General features: G+C 44.8%; 2 protein-coding genes across 4 annotated transcripts; both read right to left on the bottom strand.

The window, feature by feature from the left end:
* Positions 1-312: 312 nt before the first annotated feature.
* On the bottom strand, positions 313-18,100 carry LOC139542476 (protein-serine O-palmitoleoyltransferase porcupine-like). 2 transcript variants are annotated; one of them, XM_071347936.1, is made up of 15 exons: positions 17,968-18,082; positions 17,028-17,180; positions 16,610-16,802; positions 16,428-16,471; positions 10,650-10,831; positions 10,350-10,480; positions 3,378-3,398; positions 3,131-3,145; positions 2,886-3,011; positions 2,645-2,745; positions 2,322-2,398; positions 2,177-2,240; positions 1,821-1,906; positions 1,505-1,618; positions 313-1,347 (listed from the first exon to the last, which is right to left on the bottom strand). In XM_071347936.1, exons 2-15 carry the CDS (start codon positions 17,161-17,163, stop codon positions 1,246-1,248), a joined length of 1,392 nt encoding a protein of 463 aa, XP_071204037.1. In that variant the 5' UTR covers positions 17,164-17,180; positions 17,968-18,082; the 3' UTR covers positions 313-1,245. The 2 variants fall into 2 exon arrangements, with proteins under 2 accessions (XP_071204037.1, XP_071204038.1); XM_071347937.1 differs by lacking the exon at positions 3,131-3,145 and having other exon boundaries at positions 17,968-18,100.
* A 1,521-nt stretch (positions 18,101-19,621) lies between these two features.
* LOC139542475 (zinc finger protein 429-like) lies at positions 19,622-22,859 on the bottom strand. 2 transcript variants are annotated; one of them, XM_071347935.1, is made up of 3 exons: positions 22,706-22,808; positions 21,575-21,682; positions 19,622-21,292 (listed from the first exon to the last, which is right to left on the bottom strand). In XM_071347935.1, exon 3 carries the CDS (start codon positions 21,271-21,273, stop codon positions 20,401-20,403), a length of 873 nt encoding a protein of 290 aa, XP_071204036.1. In that variant the 5' UTR covers positions 21,274-21,292; positions 21,575-21,682; positions 22,706-22,808; the 3' UTR covers positions 19,622-20,400. The 2 variants fall into 2 exon arrangements, with proteins under 2 accessions (XP_071204036.1, XP_071204035.1); XM_071347934.1 differs by lacking the exon at positions 21,575-21,682 and having other exon boundaries at positions 22,706-22,859.
* Positions 22,860-23,077: the final 218 nt, after the last annotated feature.

Here is a 23,077-nt window from a genome sequence, read left to right as displayed (position 1 = left end):
AAGGACAGTGGTGAAAGGTGGTTTGCTAAGACTGTGCACATGTACATTGCATGAACCTTGTATTCTAAGGGAAAGCCTAGTAAATTACAGTATATGTTTGTGTAAGTTTCCCAGTCACAGTTGTGTAACAGAAACCAACTGGAACCAAAAGTCCTTGTTGTTTCTGGACTGGCCCTCATCACATGAATCAAATGAGCAGTAGGTTTCAATGTCCAGTGTGTTCAGGAGCAGTAAGTATTCCATCATGAATTATTCATTTCCTTAAAAGCATGTTAAAAAGAGCAGCATGTCGAAAATGACCAAAGGCTTTGGTTACAGATGCAACTTCATTTTAAGTTATGCATTTTCATAATCAGCTTTAAAGCAACATGAAAAACCCTTACTGAGCAATTAAATACTTTTGTATTTTTGACTGAACTACAATAATGTGGTAGATATATCAGTTACATAGTTATTAACAGGAAAATTGAAAAAATGTCTCAAATTACACTAGGATGAAAAACATAGTATAAAATGCACAAACAGCAATGTACACTTATTTCTATAAATTAAAAATACAAAAAAAAAATACAAACATAATTTTCTATTAAAATCCACAAAGGAAATATGCTCTCATAATGCTGGTTTGTGTGGTCATAAAAAAGTGGTTTTACATGCTCTACAAATGTAATAACTAAGTAGGGTGTAATAACAAAATGTAGCTTTCGAATATGGAGGAAAAGGAAAATATTACTTTAATGGCGTATTACGGAATCACTTCTGAAAACTAGAGAACGGGTTCTTAGTTGTTTATCAAAGAGAGTGAATGATTGACCACTGTCATGCTAACAGGATGGGTATTGATTGAGAATCGCATGGAGATGTCTGATCTATATCTGCTGTTGGTCTATCTCGCCACAAGGGGTAGACAAATGCAGCAACTCAAACAAAACGATGTGATTATGGAAGAGTGGGGCATTATTTCAAGAGTATCAAAAATAGTTTGTCACCAGCAGGTTACAGTAAGTAGATGACCTCGTCTCTTAGGTGGTGTCCTGAGCACTGTATGTTGGTATTGAGAAAATAGTTAATATACTGTCCATAGGGTGGTTGTGTGTACTCTTCAGTCCAATACAACTTCACAGTGCAGGAGTAGATAGCCGGTCTTTCCTCAACAGGCTCACATTAATTCCCTCTTGTTATTGCTTCCCTTCTCTATATGTCTCTCTGTTCCCAGCTCTCTCTCACTCCCTCTCCCTCACACATCTAGAGGATGATGCGGTAGAGCACCCAGCAGCCAAACGTCACCCAGTGGCTGGCCCAGCTCAGCTCCGACCACTTCTGAATGGTGTGGTTGGCCACGCCACTCTGTAGAGGGAGAAAACAGACATGGGTTTGAAATACCCAAATCAACCATAACGCTTTGTTCTAAAAGATCTGACGATGCTACGTGACATTGCATAATCAGAGTAATGTATGAGAGTTTGGCCATCTTATAGCTGAAAACCATTCAGTAAATAGTTACCTCCTCATCATCATCCATGTAGTCCACACTGGAGTTGAACAGAGAGCCCAGGTATGCCAGGTGGAAGACTGCCAGGGCACTGAAGGCTATATTAATAATGTACACCCACAGGGCCTGTGTGGATGGGAGAAGGAGAAGAAAGATCATGCTGTAATGCAAACATTCTTATTGAGGATTTTTTGGCATCAATATAAGAGTTATTGCGAAATGTTGTATGGTCCATTTGCATGTGACCAACACTGAAAAATCTTTAGACTTTACACAAGAAAATATCACTATGCATAAATATCACTTTTTATTTCTTATTAAACCATACCTTTTTGTTCTTGTGGGTGCAGTTTGGCTGACATTTCTTTGACAGAATACACGCGTTTAAAATGTCTGCCAGTCTCTTCCGCAAAACTGGAACAGAGGGTATGCAACAAAATGAGTCTCTGGCAGATCAAATAGAGGTCACAATGATTTATCCTATCACGCCTACTCAGCATTTGCTGTGCATTGTGCCACAGCCAAGTTGATTGTTTGATTAGTAATAAACAAACTCTGTATGTCACCTAAAGTTATTCTCCAGATGTAAATAATGTTATCCCTGAAAGGTAAACTGGAACTGAAATAAAATTTGAACGTTATTTTTAAAATTTTTATAGCAAGCCACTTCTTTTACAGACTTACCATGCTCAATATATGTGATGAACGCGAGAGACAGTAGTACTGCACCCAGGTGGAAGCTCAGACCCTAAAGGCCAAAGGAGAAAATGGTAAGAAACGATCTCTTACACACTCATACTCACACCCACACCTGCTTGTGCATACTCACATGTAGAAGTGCACTGGCTGTGTATGTCACTAGGATGGCTGGAAAGGTTCCAAGGTTGCGAGCACTGGTAAAAACATCTGGGTGATCAGACAGAAACAGTTTTCAGGGGATCAAGTTTGTATTCCAGTTCAAAAAGAGCAACTGAGTTGGGATGTTTACTGCTTTAAATGTCATTGTAGAAGGACAATTGAGTTGGGATGTTTACTGCTTTAAATGTCATTGTAGAAGGACAACTGTGAAAACAGGAGGAAAGAAACGCTGTGTTATTTGTTGTATGTAAGCTCACAATGCTGTAAATATGTTCTATTTCACAGAAAGCTTACAGGTATTGAGCCATCGGGACATGGGCAGATTCCATGAGGTGACCACCTCCACCATAGATCTGGGGAACTCCACATGAAGGGGCCAAGCAACAGTCATATCCCTGGAGAAGAAAACACAGGCATTTCAGTTGGACTGTTTGGGGGGGAAAGAGAACTAGGAGGGGGGGGGGGGGAAACAAACTATTTAACTTATGGCAAGTCTATGCCAAGCCTAGTCACCATGATGCTTCAATGCACTGACCATTTGAGGTTGTCTTTCTCTTCAGTAAAACCTGCTCCAGCCAGAGTGGTGCTGGTCTCACTCAGGTAACCCACAAAGTAGTTGCTGAAGTGGAAGGAGAGTGCATTCTCGTAGGCTAGGAGCCAGCTAAAGGTCAATGAAAGAAGGTTAGATTAGAAGACACTTGGCACAATTAAAGCCTCAAATCAAACTTATCAACAATTCAACTTTTCTATTTTAATATAAATTGCAAAAACATACAGTACCTTGCCACAGAACCTCTGTGCAGCAAACAATTGAAGGACAATTGTAATAATTTATCACCATTTCATTTTATTTCATACATTTAACTGATACAGGGCAGAGACAGACAAGGTTGGGGGAATGATTGGTGTACAGACATGCAGGTGACAGGGAGGTGACACAGCTGCTGAGTTAGAAATGGACATGCAACATTAATTACAAAGACAGGTGGGGGATATTCTATCGTCATAATATCAGATAAATAATTACCTGATCTTCTGTTTTGTTTTGCTGGGGATAAAGCCCAGGCAAGACAAGACAATTTATTGAAAGGGAGAGAAAGAAACAAATAAGAATCGGCCCATTACACTACTGAAATACATTACTCAAATAGCTTTCCTACAAAAACATTTAGGGGAGAGTAAGGTTAGTTGAGCCAAAGGGGTAAATTGAGCCACCCTTGTTTCTAGGAAACCATACACAAAATGAATAATTTGACCAAATATTTAGGAAGATGTCATCATTTCATGGAGTCTGTGAAGGAAGAAACCACATGGAAAAAGTGGTAAGCAAGTTGGGTCCAAAAAACGGATTTTCACCAAGTCAAATTAATTTATTGTGTTAAGAGGTTTTATGATGTTTGTATCTAAACCAAAGTAGATCTTTTAAAGATTATTCTATAAATCAGTTGGGGTCTCTATATGCTTCAATATCAGGTCCTAAACCTAGCATGAAAGTGCATCCTTGTAGCTGTGTGGGATAATATATACAGTATATATATAAATGTTTGCCTTGGGGTAGGTTGAGCAAATTGAAGTGTTCTCTTCCCAGGCATAATGCAAGACATTATCACTGGCACATGAGGTAACAACAGGGCCTGACCTATGATAAAAGTATTTAAAAAAAATACAAAGTATTTGTTAGGTGTTACGCCTAACAAACACATACTGAGCAGCACCTAACCCAAACCCTTACCCTAAACGGAGTATCCAAATCCCAACCCTCCCCATACACTGATACATCACACTCTTTCCCTTCTTTGAGTGCACCCCTCTCTTAAATCATGTTTTTTTATTGAAGTTTTGTTTTGACTCCTCTATTTTTTTTGTTTATTTTCATTTTTATAACTGTAAAGCGACTTTGGGTCCTTGAAAAGCGCTACATACCCCAAGTATTATTATTATTATTAAAAGATGCTTAAAATGTTAAAAAAAAAAAAAAAGTGATTGTGATTGTGTTGAATTGTGTTTGGGAAATAAAGATATACATGGTTGTAAAAAGGTAGTGGCCATATTTCATTCAGTATAGAAATGTGTAGGCAACTTTAACTTACCCCATAGCCCGGCTAAGTTGTGCCAAGAGAACACTTTTTTTGGACAAGCTATGCTTAAAAACAGTAAAGTTTAAATGTATTCTGATTATTTCCAGGTATACACTTCATTCTATAGCTAGAAGACTCCTGATATCTCCACGAGTGATAAGTATATACACTGCTCAAAAAAATAAAGGGAACACTTAAACAACACAATGTAACTCCAAGTCAATCACACTTCTGTGAAATCAAACTGTCCACTTAGGAAGCAACACTGATTGACAATAAATTTCACATGCTGTTGTGCAAATGGAATAGACAACAGGTGGAAATTATAGGCAATTAGCAAGACACCCCCAATAAAGGAGTGGTTCTGCAGGTGGTGACCACAGACCACTTCTCAGTTCCTATGCTTCCTGGCTGATGTTTTGGTCACTTTTGAATGCTGGCGGTGCTTCACTCTAGTGGTAGCATGAGACGGAGTCTACAATCCACACAAGTGGCTCAGGTAGTGCAGCTCATCCAGGATGGCACATCAATGCGAGCTGTGGCAAGAAGGTTTGCTGTGTCTGTCAGCGTAGTGTCCAGAGCACGGAGGCGCTACCAGGAGACAGGCCAGTACATCAGGAGACGTGGAGGAGGCCGTAGGAGGGCAACAACCCAGCAGCAGGACCGCTACCTCCGCCTTTGTGCAAGGAGGAGCAGGTGGAGCACTGCCAGAGCCCTGCAAAATGACCTCCAGCAGGCCACAAATGTGCATGTGTCTGCTCAAACGGTCAGAAACAGACTCCATGAGGGTGGTATGAGGGCCCGACGTCCACAGGTGGGGGTTGTGCTTACAGCCCAACACCGTGCAGGACGTTTGGCATTTGCCAGAGAACACCAAGATTGGCAAATTTGCCACTGGCGCCCTGTGCTCTTCACAGATGAAAGCAGGTTCACACTGAGCACATGTGACAGACGTGACAGAGTCTGGAGACGCCGTGGAGAACGTTCTGCTGCCTGCAACATCCTCCAGCATGACCGGTTTGGCGGTGGGTCAGTCATGGTGTGGGGTGGCATTTATTTGGGGGGCCGCACAGCCCTCCATGTGCTCGCCAGAGGTAGCCTGACTGCCATTAGGTACCGAGATGAGATCCTCAGACCCCTTGTGAGACCATATGCTGGTGCGGTTGGCCCTGGGTTCCTCCTAATGCAAGACAATGCTAGACCTCATGTGGCTGGAGTGTGTCAGCAGTTCCTGCAAGAGGAAGGCATTGATGCTATGGACTGGCCCGCCCGTTCCCCAGACCTGAATCCAATTGAGCACATCTGGGACATCATGTCTCGCTCCATCCACCAACGCCACGTTGCACCACAGACTGTCCAGGAGTTGGCGGATGCTTTAGTCCAGGTCTGGGAGGAGATCCCTCAGGAGACCATCCGCCACCTCATCAGGAGCATGCCCAGGCGTTGTAGGGAGGTCATACAGGCACATGGAGGCCACACACACTACTGAGCCTCATTTTGACTTGTTTTAAGGACATTACATCAAAGTTGGATCAGCCTGTAGTGTGGTTTTCCACTTTAATTTTGAGTGTGACTCCAAATCCAGACCTCCATGGGTTGATAAATTTGATTTCCATTGATAATTTTTGTGTGGTTTTGTTGTCAGCACATTCAACTATGTAAAGAAAAAAGTATTTAATAAGAATATTTCATTCATTCAGATCTAGGATGTGTTATTTTAGTGTTCCCTTTCTTTTTTTGAGCAGTGTATATTTTTTGTCTTTGTCTGTTTTGGTCTAGTACTGTCTTTTTGCTAGCTAGGGCCACCTACTTTAAGTGCTGCCTGTTTTCACAGTGGCCTACTTGGTGTGTGAACTGCTGCCTGTTTTCCCAGTAGGCTACTTGGAGTGTGAACTGCTGCCTGTTTTCCCAGCAGCCTACTTTGAGTGTGAACTGCTGCCTGTTTTCCCAGTAGTCTACTTGGAGTGTGAACTGCTGCCTGTTTTCCCAGTAGCCTACTTGGAGTGTGAACTGCTGCCTGTTTTCCCAGTAGCCCACTTGGTGTGTGAACTGCTGCCTGTTTTCCCAGTAGTCTACTTGGAGTGTGAACTGCTGCCTGTTTTCCCAGTAGCCTACTTGGTGTGTGAACTGCTGCCTGTTTTCACAGTGGCCTACTTGGTGTGTGAACTGCTGCCTGTTTTCCCAGTAGCCTACTTGGTGTGTGAACTGCTGCCTGTTTTCCCAGTAGCCTACTTGGTGTGTGAACTGCTGCCTGTTTTCCCAGTAGCCTACTTGGAGTGTGAACTGCTGCCTGTTTTCCCAGTAGTCTACTTGGTGTGTGAACTGCTGCCTGTTTTCCCAGTAGTCTACTTGGAGTGTGAACTGCTGCCTGTTTTCCCAGCAGCCTACTTGGTGTGTGAACTGCTGACTGCTCATCATTTGCAGATAGTTGTTGACACAACCAGGATTAAGAGGCAGGGCAATTTGTGACTTGTTTTGGTAATCAGTGGCTGTATTGGAGAGGGAGTGGTTTCACCTCTCCTAGGCAATCAGCAATCAGTACAGGGAGGCGTGCTCTCCACCTCTGCTAGGCAATTAGCAATTATTGTTAGTTATTCAGTCTCCCTTTTTTAAATGTATGTAGTTCTGTCCTTGAGCTGTCTATTAAGGTTCTGTATTATTTAATGTTTTGTGTGGACCCCAGGAAGAGTAGCTGCTGCTTTTGCAACAGCTAAGGGGATCCTAATAAAATACCCTGGTTTCCCAGGGGCAGCTGTAAGTGGCGGTTTTGTCACAAAACTAAGACCGTCGCTGAAACAAAGACTGTTTTGCCGAGTTGTTCTGTGGAGTTATTCGAGAAAGGAAAGAGAGGAAGGCTCCACACCACTCTCTCACCGGAGTATCTTAACTGTGCATGTTTTCTATACCTGTTCGCACCTCTCACTGTAGACGTTACAGACGCTCCCCACCCCTTGGCTGCAACATTTCTAATTTAGTGTACCCTGCGGCCACAACCCATGTGGAATTCTGGGTCTCTGGCAGCGTTTGGAACTGCCAATCTGCTGTGAAGTACACTGAGTTCATCTCAGCCCATGCTGCCCTTCAGTCCCTTGACTTGTTGGCACAGACAGAGACATGAATAACACCAGAGAACACTGCTACTCCAGCTGCTCTTTCTTCATCTGACTGTTTTCTTTCATAGTCGGAGAGCATCTGGTCATCGTGGTGGTGGCACAGGTCTACTCATTTCTCCTTAGTGGAGATTTTCTCTTTTCTCCATCTCTCACCTGTCCATCTCCTCATTGGAATTCCATGCTGTCACTGTCAATTGTCCACTCAAGCTTAACATTATTGTCATCTATCACCCACCTGGTGCCCTTGGAGAGTTTCTCAGTGAGCTTGACACCTTGATAAGCTGATTTCCCGACGATGGCTCACTACTCTTCGTGCTTGGCAACTTCAACCTCCCGACGTGTGCCTTCGATTCATTTCTTTCCAACTCTCTCTTTCCCCTCACCCTTTCCCAATCCCCTTCCAACTCACAAGGCAGGCAATACGCTTGACCTCATCTTTACTAGAGGCTGCTCACCTACTAATCTCACTGCAACCCCCCTCCAGGTCTCTGATCACTACTTTGTTTCCTTTTCTATCTCCCTTTCCTCTAACCCTAACCACTCAACCCCTACCCAGATGACAATGCGCCGTTGCAATCTTCTCTCTCCCACGATCCTATCATCTCTCCCTTCTGCTAAATCCTTCTACCTCCTGTCTCCTGATTCTGCCTCTTCGACCCTACTCTCCACCCTTTACGTCACTCTGTCCCCTTTCCTCCCGGCCTGGCTCAGCCTTCCCCTCCTGCTCCGTTACTGAGTGACTCCTTGCGAGCTTACAGAAAGGGCTGAAGGCAGCTGAGCGAAAATGGAGAGAACTAAACTTCCGGAGGACCTATCATCCTTTCACTCCCTCTCCACCTTCTCTTCCTCTGTATCTGCTGCTAAAGCCACTTTCTATCACTCTAAATTTCAAGCTTCTGCCTCGAACCCTAGGAAACTCTTTTCCACCTTCTCCTCCCTTCTGAATCCTCCACCCCTCCCCGCGGACGACTTTGTCAATCATAAAAGAAAAAAATGGTTGACGACATCCGCTACTCATTCACTCAGCCTATTGAGTCCACTGGTCTCACTCACACAGAACTACCCTATGCCTTGACCTCTTTCTCCCCTCTCTCTCCAGATCACATTCTGCGACTAGTGAGCTCTGGCTGCCCGACAACCTGCCTGCTCTACCCCATCCGCTCCTCCCTTCCCAAGACCATCTCTGGAGATCTTCTCCCATTCCTCACTTCCCTCATCAACTCATCCCTGAACACTGGCTATGTCCCCTCTGACTTCAAAATGGCCTGAGTTGCTCCACACCTCAAGAAACCAACACTCAACATATCTGACATCAAAAACTATAGACCTGTATCCCTTCTTTCTTTTCTTTCCAAAATACTTGAGCATGCTGTCTCTGATCAACTCTCTCGTTATCTCTCTCAGAACGATCTTCTTGACCCTAACCAGTCAGGCTTCAAGACGGGTCACTCAACCGAGACTGCTCTTTTCTGTGTCCCGGACTCTTTGATTGCATTCTACCTGGCAGGCCACTCTACCAGGTGACGTGGAGAGGATCTGTGTCTGCACCACATACTCTCACTACTGGTGTCCCCCAGTGCTTGGTTCAAGGCCCTCTACTCTTCTCGCTATACACCAAGTTACTCATCTCCATCATATCCTCACATGGTCTCTTCTATCATTCCTATGCAGACACACTCAACTACTTTTCTCCTTCCCCCCTTCTGACACCCAGGTGGCGACATGCATCTCTGTGTGCCTGACAGATATCTCAACTTGGATGTCGTACCTCAAGCTCAACTTCGACAAGACGGAACTGCTCTTCCTCCCGGGGAAGGCCTGCCTGCTCAAAGACCTCTCCATCATGGTTGACAACTCCAGTGTCACCTTCCCAGAGTGCAAAGAACCTTGGCGTGACCTGCACAACACCCTGTAGTTCTCTTCAAACATCAAAGCAGTGACAAGCTCCTGCAGGTTCATGCTCTACAACATCCGTAGAGTACGACCCTATCTCACACAGGAAGTGGCGCAGGTCCTAATCCAGGCACTTGTCCTTTCCCGTCTGGACTACTGCAACTCGCTGTTGACTGGGCTCCCCGCTTGTGCCATCAAACCCCTGCAACTTATCCAGAACGCAGCAGCCCGCCTGGTGTTCAACCTTTCCAAGTTCTCTCATGTTACCCTGCTCCTCCGCACACTCCACTGGCTTCCAGGTGAAGCTCACATCCGCTACAAGACCATGGTTTTTGCCTACGGAGCAGCAAGAGGACCTGCCCCTCCCTACCTTCAGGCTATGCTCAAACCCTACGCCCAAATCCGAGGACTCCGTTCTGCCACCTCAGGTCCCTTGGCTCTCCCAACCCTATGGGGGGGCAGCTCCCGCACAGCCCAGTCCAAGCTCTTCTCTGTCCTGGCACCTCAATGGTGGAACCAGATTCCCCCTGAAGCTAGGACAGCAGAGTCCCTGCCCATCTTCTGAAACCCTACCTCTTCAAACAGTATTTTAATAAAATAATGCTCCTCCTCACCTTGACCCCCCCCCCCCCCCCCCCCTTCTAGCTCGGACTCTACTGATAGCTACATTATTGAGGAAAAATTTACTTTCCATGCCTGTGATATGTGGTTGTCCCACCTAGTTATCTTAAGATAAATGCTCTAAGTCTCTCTGGATAGGAGCGTCTACTTTATTACTAAAATGGCTCAACTTAGCCCACCCTCCCCTATATTGCACTTTTTTGGGACGATCACAAACATCAATGTCTGTGGATGTTTTTTCTGACCTACAGTAAATTATTACAACAGCACTAAGAGGTTAGCTAATCCACTTACTTGTGTAGCAGCTTGTCCCCATAGATAGGGATGAAGTAAGGGAAAAGGTAGGGAGCAACACAATTCGAGATGACCAGACACAGTTGGCTCTTCACCCAGCTGACACACACTTTCCATATCCAGGAGAAGCTCTGAGGAAGAAGAAAACATCTATATACCATCTTTCTCTCTCTATTTCCTCCACCCATGTCCCCCCTTATCCTAGCATAGTTAAACCAGACTAGTGAGTACAGCATTTAGTCTGGTTTAACCAGGATACCCTTATCTCTATACCAAGACAAGACTTAGTGCTGAACTCACCAGCTTGCGGCCCTCTATAGCCTCTCTGTAGCTGTTGAAGCTGATCCAGGGTCCGAAAATGACAGTTCCCACGAAGTAGATGTAGCCCATGAACTCCACAGGAGAGGGCACGTTGGTCACCACACCTCGGTCCAGGTCAAAGGCCAGAGAAATGGCCTTCATAGCTACCACCATCTGGGAACCTGCAGATACATACCGCAGTGAGTCTTCAAATATTAATTACAGTTGAAGTCGGAAGTTTACATACACTTAGGTTGGAGTCCTTAAAACTCGTTTTTCAACCACTCCACAAATTTCTTGTTAACAAACTATAGTTTTGGCAAGTCTACTTTGTGCGTGACACAAGTAATTTTCCCAACAATTGTTTACAGACAGGTTATTTCACTTATAATTCACTGTATCACAATTCCAGTGGGTCAGAAGTTTACATACACTTGTAACGGTCGTCTTGTGGTGAATGAGCGGACCAAGGCGCAGCGGGTGATGAATACATAATGATATTTATTAAAGCAAAGACGAAACACTAAGAACACTTGAGAAATACAAAAACAACAAAACGACGTAGACAGACCTGGACTTGAGAACTTACAATATACGAAGAACGCACGAATAGGAACAGACTACATACACGAACGACAAAACGAAACAGTCCCGTGTGGTAACATATACGGACACAGGAGACCACCCACAACAAACAATGTGAAACAACCTACCTATATATGGTTCTCAATCAGAGGAAACGTCAAACACCTGCCTCTGATTGAGAACCATACAAGGTCAATTAACAATGACACTTAACATAGAACAAACAACACAGATTGCCCACCCAGCTCACGTCCTGACCCACTAAACACAACTATACAAAAGGAAAACAAGGTCAGGAACGTGACATTACCCCCCCCCCCCCCCAAGATGCGGACTCCGGCCGCAAAACTAAACCTCAAGGGGAGGGTTTGGGTGGGAATCTGTCCACGGTGGCGGCCCCTGCTCCGGATGCTGTCCCCACACCACCATAGTCACTCCCCGCTTCCGTATCCCCCTCCCAATGACCACCCTCCAAATAAACCCACCTAAATTAAGGGGCAACACCGGGATAAGGGGTAACACCGGGATAAGGGGCAGCACCGGGATAAGGGGCAGCACCGGGATAAGGGGCAGCTCCGGACTGAAGGACGGCAGCTCCGGACTGAGGGACGGGAGCTCCGGACTGAGGGACGGGAGCTCCGGACTGGCTGACGGCTCTGGCTGCTCATGGCTCGCTGACGGCTCTGGCTGCTCATGGCTCGCTGACGGCTCTGGCTGCTCATGGCTCGCTGACGGCTCTGGCTGCTCATGGCTCGCTGACGGCTCTGGCTGCTCATGGCTCGCTGACGGCTCTGGCTGCTCATGGCTCGCTGACGGCTCTGGCTGCTCATGGCTCGCTGACGGCTCTGGCTGCTCATGGCTCGCTGACGGCTCTGGCTGCTCATGGCTCGCTGACGGCACTGGCTGCTCATGTCTGACGGAAGGCTCTGGCTGCTCCTGTCTGGCGGAAGGCTCTGGCTGCTCCTGTCTGGCGGAAGGCTCTGGCTGCTCCTGTCTGGCGGAAGGCTCTGGCTGCAGGCTCTGACTGCTCCTGTCTGGCGGAAGGCTCTGACTGCTCCTGTCTGGCGGACGGCTCTAGCGGCTCCTGTCTGGCGGACGGCTCTAGCGGCTCCTGTCTGGCGGACGGCTCTAGCGGCTCCTGTCTGGCGGACGGCTCTGAAGGCTCGGGACAGACGGGCGGCTTTGAAGGCTCGGGACAGACGGGCAGCTCTGACGGTGCTTGGCAGACGAGCAGCTCAGATGGCGTTGGGCAGACATGCAGTTCAGGCGCCGCTGGGCAGACGGCAGACTCTGGCCGGCTGAGGCGCACTGTAGGCCTGGTGCGTGGTACCGGAACTGGAGGTACCGGGCTAAGGACACGCACCATCAGGCTAGTGCGGGGAACAGCAACAGGACGCACAGGAGGCTTGGTGCGTGGTGTAGGCACTGGTGGTAATGGGCTGGAGACACGCACCACAGGGCTAGTGCGTGGAGGAGGAACAGGGCTCTGGAGACGCACAGGAGGCTTGGTGCGTGGTGCCGGAACTGGTGGTACCGGGCTGAAGACACGCACCATAGGGCTAGTGCGTGGAGGAGGAACAGGGCTCTGGAGACGCACAGGAAGCCTGGTGCGTGGTGTAAGCACTGGTGGTACTGGGCTGTGGCGGGGAGGTGGCGCCGGAAATACCGGACCGTGCAGGCGTACTGGCTCCCTTGAGCACTGAGCCTGCCCAACCTTACCTGGTTGTATTCTCCCCGTAGCCCGACCAGTGCGGGGAAGTGGAATAACCCACACTGGGCTATGTAGGCGAACCGGGGACACCATGCGTAAGGCTGGTGCCATGTATGCCGGCCCGAGGAGACGCACTGAAGACCAGACGCGTTGAGCCGGCTTCATGGCACCTGGCTCAATGCCCAATCTAGCCCTGCCAGTGCGGGGAGGTGGAATAACCCGCACCGAGCTTTGAACACGTACAGGAGACACCGTGCGCTTTACCGCATAACACGGTGTCTGCCCGTACTCTCGCTCTCCACAGTAAGCTCGGGGAGTTGGCGCAGGTCTCCTACCTGACTTCACCACACTCCCTTGTAGCTCCCCCCCAATAAATATTTGGGCTTGACTCACAGGCTTCCGTAACGCCGGTTCCTCTCTCCGGTTGCCTCTGCTCTTCTAATTGCCTCCAGCTGTTCCCATGGGAGGCGATCTCTACCAGCCAGGATCTCCTCCCATGTGTAGCAACCCTTGCCGTTCAAAACATCCTCCCATGTCCATTCCTCCTTCGTGCGCTGTTGCTTTCCTTTTCCCCGCTGCTTGATCCTTTGTTAGTGGGTGGTTCTGTAACGGTCGTCTTGTGGTGAATGAGCGGACCAAGGCGCAGCGGGTGATGAATACATAATGATATTTATTAAAGCAAAGACGAAACACTAAGAATACTTGAGAAATACAAAAACAACAAAACGACGTAGACAGACCTGGACTTGAGAACTTACAATATACGAAGAACGCACGAACAGGAACAGACTACATACACGAACGACAAAACGAAACAGTCCCGTGTGGTAACATATACGGACACAGGAGACAACCACCCACAACAAACAATGTGAAACAACCTACCTATATATGGTTCTCAATCAGAGGAAACGTCAAACACCTGCCTCTGATTGAGAACCATACAAGGTCAATTAACAATGACACTTTACATAGAACAAACACAGACTGCCCACCCAGCTCACGTCCTGACCCACTAAACACAACTATACAAAAGGAAAACAAGGTCAGGAACGTGACAACACTAAGTTGACTGTGCCTTTAAACAGCGTGGAAAATTCCAGAAAATTATGTTATGGCTTTAGAAGCTTCTGATAGGCTAATTGACATCATTTGAGTCAATTGGAGGTGTACCTGTGGATGTATTTCAAGGCCTACCTTCAAACTCAGTGCCTCTTTGCTTGACATCATGGGAAAATCAAAAGAAATAAGCCAAGACCTCAGAAAAAATTGTAGACCTCCACACGTCTGGTTCATCCTTGGGAGCAATTTCCAAACGCCTGAAGGTACCACGTTCATCTGTACAAACAATAGTACGCAAGTATAAACACCATGGGACCACGCAGCCGTCATACTGCTCAGGAAGGAGACGCGTTCTGTCTCCTAGAGATGAACGTACCTTGGTGCGAAAAGTGCAACTCAATCCCAGAACAACAGCAAAGGAATTTGTGAAGATGCTGGAGGAAACCGGTACAAAAGTATCTATAGCCACAGTAAAACGAGTCCTATATCGACATAACCTGAAAGGCCGCTCAGTAAGGAAGAAGCCACTGCTTCAAAACCGCCATAAAAAAGCCAGACTACGGTTTGCAACTGCACATGGAGACAAAGATCGTACTTTTTGGAGAAATGTCCTCTGGTCTGATGAAACAAAAATTGAACTGTTTGGCCATAATGACCATCGTTATGTTTGGAGGAAAAAGGGGGAGGCTTGCAAGCCGAAGAACACCATCCCAACCGTGAAGCACGGGGGTGGCAGCATCATGTTGTGGGGGTGCTTTGCTGCAGGAGGGACTGGTGCACTTCACAAAATAGATCATGAGGAGGGAAAATTATGTGGATATATTGAAGCAACATCTCAAGACATCAGTCGGGAAGTTAAAGCTTGGTCGCAAATGGGTCTTCCAAATGGACAATGACCCCAAGCATACTTCCAAAGTTGTGGCAAAATGGCTTAAAGACAACAAAATCAAGGTATTGGAGTGGCCATCACAAAGCCCTGACCTCAATCCCATAGAAGATTTGTGGGCAGAACTGAAAAAGTGTGTGCGAGCAAGGAGGCTACACCAGCTTTGTCAGGAGGAATGGGCCAAAATTCACCCAACTTATTGTGGGAAGCTTGTGGAAGGCTACCCAAAACGTTTGACCCAAGTTAAACAATTTAAAGGCAATGCTACCAAATACTATTTGAGTGTATGTAAACTTCTGACCCACTGGGAATGTAATGAAAGAAATAAAAGCTGAAATAAATCATTCTCTCTACTATTATTCTGACATTTCACATTCTTAAAATAAAGTGGTGATCCTAACTGACCTAAGACAGGGAATTTTTTACTAGAATTAAATGTCAGGAATTGTGAAAAACTGAGTTTAAATGTATTTGGCTAAGGTGCATGTAAACTTCCGACTTCAACTGTAAATGTTTTCATTAATACCGTGAAAACATTGTTTGTAGCAGGGGTTGGAACCAAAATATTTTTGTATCGTTTCGTTTTGAACAGGATAATTTTTTCTCTCTCGTTCCGACCAGCAAAATAAAGATCTGAACCGGTTCGAACCAAAAAAAGTAACGGTTTATATCGTTCCTTTCTGTTACTTTTTAAAACCTATGAAATCTCTTTATTTTAAAAATTTAGCTCGACATTAAATTACTTCACCAATCATGCGAGCAAGCTATAGCTCAGTGAGCTGTTTTATATGCGTGATGGAAAGACAAGTGTAGGGTGCAAAATGCAACTTACATTTTGCAGGTGGGGAAAGAGCGAGAGAGGGTGGAGGAGGAAGTTTGGCTTGAAGCGCTGGGCATCTTGTAATGACATGCATTATCTGAATTAGACCCACAGAATTATACCTACGGAGGAGTGACTTCTATGGAGGAACTTTGAAAGTCTTTGAACTTCAGAGTTGGCCTAATGTTGGACAAGAGAAGTTAGCTAGCTAACAAGCTTGTATGTGCAAAGCGGCACCAGAATTAAAAACACATCTTACCTTTTTGTAGTTAATAAAGCCAATGTGATAACTATAGTATTCCTAACTATCACTAAAAAAAGTAAATAAATTCTTCTCTAATTAAAAATCTCTCTCCTCCTGAATCTCACTTGTAACATCTGTAGGCTACAGCTATGCTTTGGAGGGGGAGGTGCAGTTAGCCTACACACACTGGCAAAGAGTTTCAGCTGGCAGGCACACTGGAAGAATTTTCTGATTGGCAGAGGGGGGCTTTGCATAGGTGTCTTGTTGCGTTTTTTTGTGGGACTGGGAAAAAATTCCCGGACTGTAAAAGAGCGCTATTAACTGGTTCCAATGCTTTTAAACTAAAGGTTCTGTGCCGGAACAGTATAGATCACTTTCATTGCTGGTTCTGATTCTGTTCCTTGAAAAAATATAAACCGGTTCAAACTCCTGGTTTGTAGTGTATATTCACACTGAGTGTAAGTATCAACCTCTCATTTTGTGCCAGGTGGTGGTGTCCATCATATGCATCTCTCTGGAAGGAACAGGGGAGAGTAGACTGATTAGACAACCATTTTCAATGCACTTTGAGGGATTTGATCACTGGCTGTTTATCATCCATTCTCTTTACTCAAACAGGCATCTGATGTTACCTGGTAACAGATCTACCTACCCCATGAGCAGGTAGATGAAGACGGTGATGGAGAGGAAGGTGGCCCGGTTACTGGAGTGCCGACAGAGGAAGAGGATGAGGTAGCATAGTAGACTGAGCAGCACCACCCACACCATGTGGAGCTCAAAGAACAGGTACAGGGTGTAGAACCCTCCTGCCACGGTGCTCAGGTGTTTCACATAAGAGGGGAGGCCTGACCAGGGGAACAAGACAACAAAAACAACAGCACACACAGAAGAGAATGAGAACATGTAGTAGTAGACATTAGTAGAACATGCATGTAATTATTCAGTTCTATATAATTTCTCAAATGTCATAATCAAAATCACTCTCCTATGACTCATCATGTTCTGTCGTTACCAGGAGCTCTGTTATATTCCAAAAGTCACATTTCACACAAAGAAATGCAAAATCTCACCCAGAATCCAGAGAAGTCGGCATAGAAGGCAGATGACCAGAAGCTGCCAGACCTGCTCCAGGCCCTGCTGAGCGGTGGGCAGAAGACAGCCCTCCGCAAGCTCATGGAAGAACTCCTGTCGGCTGAAGGACCCCATCACGCCATGCACAGGACCTTAGAAAGACAGTGGGGAAATAATAACGAGGAAGTATGTTCTAATAGGCAACATTACAATTTAAAATGTATAAGTTCCAATGGAAATAACAGACGTGACCACCACTCTTCTTTCTTTGTGCATGCCGACAATGACAGTGATACACAATGCATCACGATTGACACATCTGTGCACCCTACTGCAGGGGCATTACCAGACCTTGATAAGGAAAATGCATGATAAGCAGTTTTATTCCATTATAGGAGCAAGTAGACTGGTTCCAATTAAACGTGTAAAAGGTAAAAGGTGGTGTATTGAGTGATAGGACAGTGAGTGGCACTGGTGCAGCTGTGTACATCATGGAGTGAGTACCAGGCAATCTGCTAAATCAATGTCGGCTAAATCATAAATTCGCCCAGATAATCTACTACAAACTGACATGTTTACGTAATTTCGCAATTTAAAAAAAACTATTTGAATGCTAGTTTACAAGGACCAACTCACATGTAGCTAGCTAGCAGTGCATTCCAAATCCTGCTTCGTCCTGATCCGCAGTGCAGTTTTCACACTACGCTTGGTATTTGCAAAGGTCGTAACTATAGACCTCCACTATTGTGCTTAGTTGAAAACATGATCTATTTGCTATTAAATTAATTCACTGACCATGCTTTCCCCATCAATCAGCAGACATGATCAGATAATAAAATAGCTAGTGGCTGGATAGCCAGCCGAGCCCCACGTTCAACGAGACTCATTATTCCACACTTCACTTGCTTTAATTGTTTTGAGGAAAATAATGGGTCTTACCTTCAAACCAATCCTTCAACTAGCTGTTGTGTAAAATGGGTCTACGCGTCCGTTTATTCTCTCTGTAGCCACTTGACACTATAATGTACTTCACGCACTCTCGGTCCTGATGCTGACACCAAACTCCAGGTCACAGCATCAGCAGCAGTCGCTTCAGCCATGCATGCAGCCAGTGATACTCTACGAATGGATTAACCAATCAACTGCGTCGTTTTGGAGGAATCAGCCAATGATTGTAGTCGGTTGCTCCGATACAGATAGCTAACAAATCAACTGCAATTGTTCAGAGGTGACTGACTCTTGTCTATACCCAATCACAAAGGGTACATAATGTTACCGGTATTATGCGACCAATGGGATGTATACGCAAAAAATGTGCGGTGCCTGCCAATGACGGGATTCGATTATCTGGCCCCGGTTACCCCGGTGGAAATTGCACTGGTGAAAAGTGATAGCATTCGTTTTGGAACCGGGCTACCACCCGGGCGTGAGCCAGGTGAGGTGCCCGTTCAAAACCCACAGCGAAACCTAGGCAAGATTAAGCACGTGGAGTAATGAGTAGGATTCCGTGTTCACATGCAAAAGTGGTTACTTTTGATAAAAACACTTTATCTGCCATCACAATGAAAACTAGTTTGAAAATTCTAACATACTTTATGGAAAATAGAAGTATGTTTCTGACCTATGTAACGTTCTGCCTAGTTGACGTCATGACCATGAGACGCAATTACTGTTAGATTTGAAAGGTTGCCCTTCACTCACCGCTTTTGCCCGTTCCCGTCGAGGGCCATAGACCGGTGCACTAAGACTCATATTAATATAACTCCCTCAATATCATGTATTTGCAAACGCTTTCAAGGGGCAGGGCTTTGTCCCAGACAATCCTTACAGAACAAAGTTTATACAGATCAAAATTGATTAGCAAAAAATCTAAGTAGTGAGTAAAGTAGTAACTCTACTGTGGCGGTGGTAGACCAGGGAATATCAGATTAGAATGACAATATCTGCGGTTTCTGAAGGTAACTATAACGACAATCTAAATTCAGTCTAACCAATATTTACATCAGAGATAGGAGTAAACATGGGGCCCTAGATTGTCATGTTTACACAAGCATATTTTAGTGTTCACCTCTTGTTGTAAAACAAGGATAACATATGGAGCAGACGCGTGCCTCTTTAAAAATAATCTCAGCGAAATGACGTTGCAACGCAGATATTGTGCGAGATGCAAGACTTCTTCTCAGTCACACACAGCATGGACAGGGGTTCGCGTCACGCTGTTACTGTGTGTTAGCCATGGGACCAAACAGGGGAGAAGTTGAGCTGTGCGCTTCAAAGCTCTTAGTTGTTGCGGAAATTGACCCACTTTGAGGTTTACGTTCTGCACCTACTTCATTTCAGATTCTACCTTTAATTAACATATTCTAATAGTGAAGATAAGTGTCATCAAGATAAGTGATACACGGCTGCTGTAATACAGAGCCTGATACAAAAGGACTTTACAGTTAAGGTTAGGTATTTGGATGTTAGCTGCAATACTTAAAGCCAAGTGAATCAATATATTTCTAGGCATGCTTACATTCACTTTAAAATGAGTTTCTTGTGACATGAAAAACACATACCTGGAAAGTGTCAATAATAAAGACAAATGCAATAAATGTGTAAGTAATCCTATTATCAATTAAAAAATACATTTACAATCAGCCTGAGGTAGTTATGCAGAATTCAACTGGAGACATATCATTTCGACATACATAGACTTTGTTACCCAAATTTAACAACACTGTCCACATTACACAGACTACAGATATAGGGATTCACTTGTTCTTATGACAGGTACATTTTGTAATTAATCAACAGCAATGCATCTGATTATTTATGCGTACATAAATTGGTGAAGTTCAATTTCTGGACAACTCAATGGTTAAGGCCCAGAGAGAAACCCTACAGGCCTTTTTGAACATAATCTAAAAAGCAGATGAACATTATTTGATATGGAAATACATTTTGATGTGCCACATCAGAGGAGTTAACTAGTTTAATAGCATGTCATTTAATAATGCATGGACACTAGCCCTTACATGGCAATGGATCAAAAGATCTGAATGAATCATAACTCAAAAATGTATATATTCTATTCTAATACAAAAAAATAGTCAAGATCTCAAAAGCAAAACCATAACATTTCAGAGGACAGTTAATCACTTGAAATGCTTGACAGAATGTTTCAAAATCATGATCAATTGTGGAAAGTTATTTTCTCAAACTCATGAAGGAATAAATACCAAAATCATGATGCGAGGCAAAACAAGTGTTTCAATGTATAACTCCTTTCTGAAACAGCGTCCACATCGGTGGAGAGGAAACAAAACAAACATATTTATAAAATCATGATCGGACTAATTATCCCATTTGTTTTATCATCATTTGGGATCATATAATAACCTCAATGTCATAAGCAACTTTTTGCAATTTTTCTCCTTTAGTTAACAACACAGGCCAAAGTTCCTCTTGACGCACATAATTAACTTTCTCTGCTGGGCCTGGATGTTTGACTCTACTCCTCTTTTTCTTCTTTTTAGAATGATCATGTTTAGTTGAGAGATCATGGCTCTTCTTATTAAGCTTCTTGTTGAGCTTCTTGTTAAGCTTCTTAAGCTGCTTGGGTGTGAGTGTGACCTGAATGGGAGGTGTTGGTTGCATCGTGGACGTGGACTCAAACCCAGGTCGAGGCTCGAGGTCGGGTCTGGGTATGCCCCTGGGGTACTCGTGACGCTGGCAGAAGAGCACCCCACATTTCCGGCAGCGGTACGCCTCTTCTTTGGCATGGATGGTTTGGTGACGCTTCAGGTTGTGGTGTGTGGTGAACGAGCGCTCACACTGGTCGCAGGGAAAGGGGCGCTCCCCAGTGTGAACACGCTGGTGCTCAGTGTAGTGGCTGCGGCTCAGGAAACGTTTCCCACACACACCACAGGGAAAGGGCCTTTCTTCGTCATGGAACTGTTTGTGTCTCACCATCTGAGGAAAAGAGAAGAAGTTCTGGCCGCACACCTCACAGGTAAATCCTCCAACTGGATTGGCGCTGTACGGAGGTGGCAATAGCAGAGTGGGTGGCCGCTTGTACGGCTTCAGGGAAGGTTCTGGTACAATTAAAGGAGTCGATGGGGCAATCCATTTTTGTACTTTCAGGTTACCAGCAGATTCGTTTTGAAGAATCGCCATTGCAGCCTCACGCACTTTGAAAACCGCAGCACCTGCTGCAGCCCTCTTACCCAGCCCATTGGTCCCAGTTTCCTGGTCAGCCATGTCTACTCCACTCAGGACCCTGGCAAAGCAATGAGTCAGAAATATAGATCAGAGGTCAATAACAATCATTAGGGACAGAAACCTCTGAAGTACAGTAAAAAAGAGTTGATTGGCTTGATGTTAGCAGAGAAACACAAGTTCCCATACTATAGCAAATATAATTTTCTTTACAATTTGTAATAGTTCAATGTAGCTAGCTAACATTGAGCCATTTTTTACCCGGCTAGCTACCCAGTGCATCTTCTTACCTCCAGATAGCCCAGAGGCCAGTAGATGGCAATATTGAATCGTTTGATCTTACCGTCCAAAGGGACTGCATGCAGCCGGCTATAAACTTGTATCCCCATGGACTGGTTCGTACACAAAACATTCTCCATTCAGGCTGCAAAGGCATCATTTTCCTCCTTAACTGGATTTAATGGCAAGAAGGTGGGAAATATGTGCATCATTTCTTTATGAAACACCATTTTACACCACCATGCTAGAGTTTAAATGCCAGTCCTGGATGTTGCATATCACGTTCTGCCAATCAGGTTGTAGCAGTCGGTTTACTCTTGGGCTGCGGTACAATCGTGTTATTTTTACCCCCTCAACCCTCGCACTAGCTACTTTCCCTCGGGGGAAACCCAGTTGAAACTGGATGCAATTTGGTTGCCATCTTAAGTGATTGAGGTTGATATGACCCACAATTCAATGCAAACAGTAGTGACGTGTCAAACGTCGGTGGCCGTGAAGTGTCAAATGTAATCAACGCTGCATTTTTCGGCATTCGAGAAAAAATTACAATGCTAGCTTGCAAGCAAAAAAATTATATAATATTATAAATGAAAGATTTTAGCGGTGGCCAATGGCAATAGGATGTTCAAAGTGGCCGACTCAGTGGGGAGCCTATAAAGCGTAGCTAGCTAGCTTCATAAATTTTTTTGGGGAATTCTGAAATTTATTTGGAATAAATTACCGAAATATAAAACTAGCTAGCCAGCTATTTCTTTCCGCCTTCGCCATTAAAATCTTTTTAAGGAGTAAGTCGAAGCATTTTCACCCTGAATGAAGAATGTAGATAAAACAAACGGGTCCACAGGGGATATGAGTGTATAGCCGACTGCATGCAGTCCCTTTGGACGGTAAGATGAAACGACTCAATATCGCCATCTGCCGGCCTGGGCTAACCTTCAGTAAACTCACATACTTGCCAACTACATAAAAACACTGCAAATTGGTTGCATCCGGCTATCTAGTAAAATAATGTGGAAAGTAGCTAGTTAGGATAGTTAACATTCATGATGGCTCGTTCTGCTAATAATAGCTAACGTTAGCTCATGTGACTTTTTCAAAAGATAATTTCTGGACCATCAATACTTGAACATTTGCCATTCATATAACATTACGCAAATAGTATACAACGGGTGGCAGTAAATAGAAAACTACTTACAGAAAATAACGTTTAAATGTATAAAGTTCTCGGATGAAATTTCACAAATAGGCAAACTAGTCAAATTTCATGGCAGTCTTCTTGAGCGCTTTTTGCATGTTAGGTGCAACACCAACACATCCCGCTAGAAACATAAGCACCCAATTTAGTTCCTACATTACTGTAACTCTGTAATAATTATAAATCCTACCAAAAATATCTATCATGATGTGGATCAATAAGGTTTAAAAAATAAATAATTATATATATGTGAACACCTGCAACCTTGCCGTGAAAGTGTACTTTGTCATTACTATATGTGTTTGAGATCATCAATTCTGCTCAGTTGCTGAAGTAAGTATGATGGATTTGAGTAGGCTAACTATCGCCATG

This window comes from Salvelinus alpinus, chromosome 17 (assembly GCF_045679555.1).
Source record: "Salvelinus alpinus chromosome 17, SLU_Salpinus.1, whole genome shotgun sequence".
In the NCBI taxonomy this organism is placed as follows: Eukaryota; Metazoa; Chordata; class Actinopteri; order Salmoniformes; family Salmonidae; genus Salvelinus; species Salvelinus alpinus.
Note: the sequence above shows the minus strand (reverse complement) of the source record. Positions and strands in the feature narration are given on the sequence as shown.

Coding starts and splice junctions, on each gene's coding strand:
- LOC139542476 (XM_071347936.1), bottom strand. CDS start 17,163: ATGGGGTCCTTCAGCCGACAGGAGTTCTTCCATGAGCTTGCGGAGGGC. Junction 10,481..10,649: donor CTATAGAGGGCCGCAAGCTG/GTGAGTTCAGCA, acceptor CTTCTTCCTCAG/AGCTTCTCCTGGATATGGAA. Junction 2,746..2,885: donor GAGAAAGACAACCTCAAATG/GTCAGTGCATTG, acceptor TTTCTTCTCCAG/GGATATGACTGTTGCTTGGC.
- LOC139542475 (XM_071347934.1), bottom strand. CDS start 21,273: ATGGCTGACCAGGAAACTGGGACCAATGGGCTGGGTAAGAGGGCTGCA.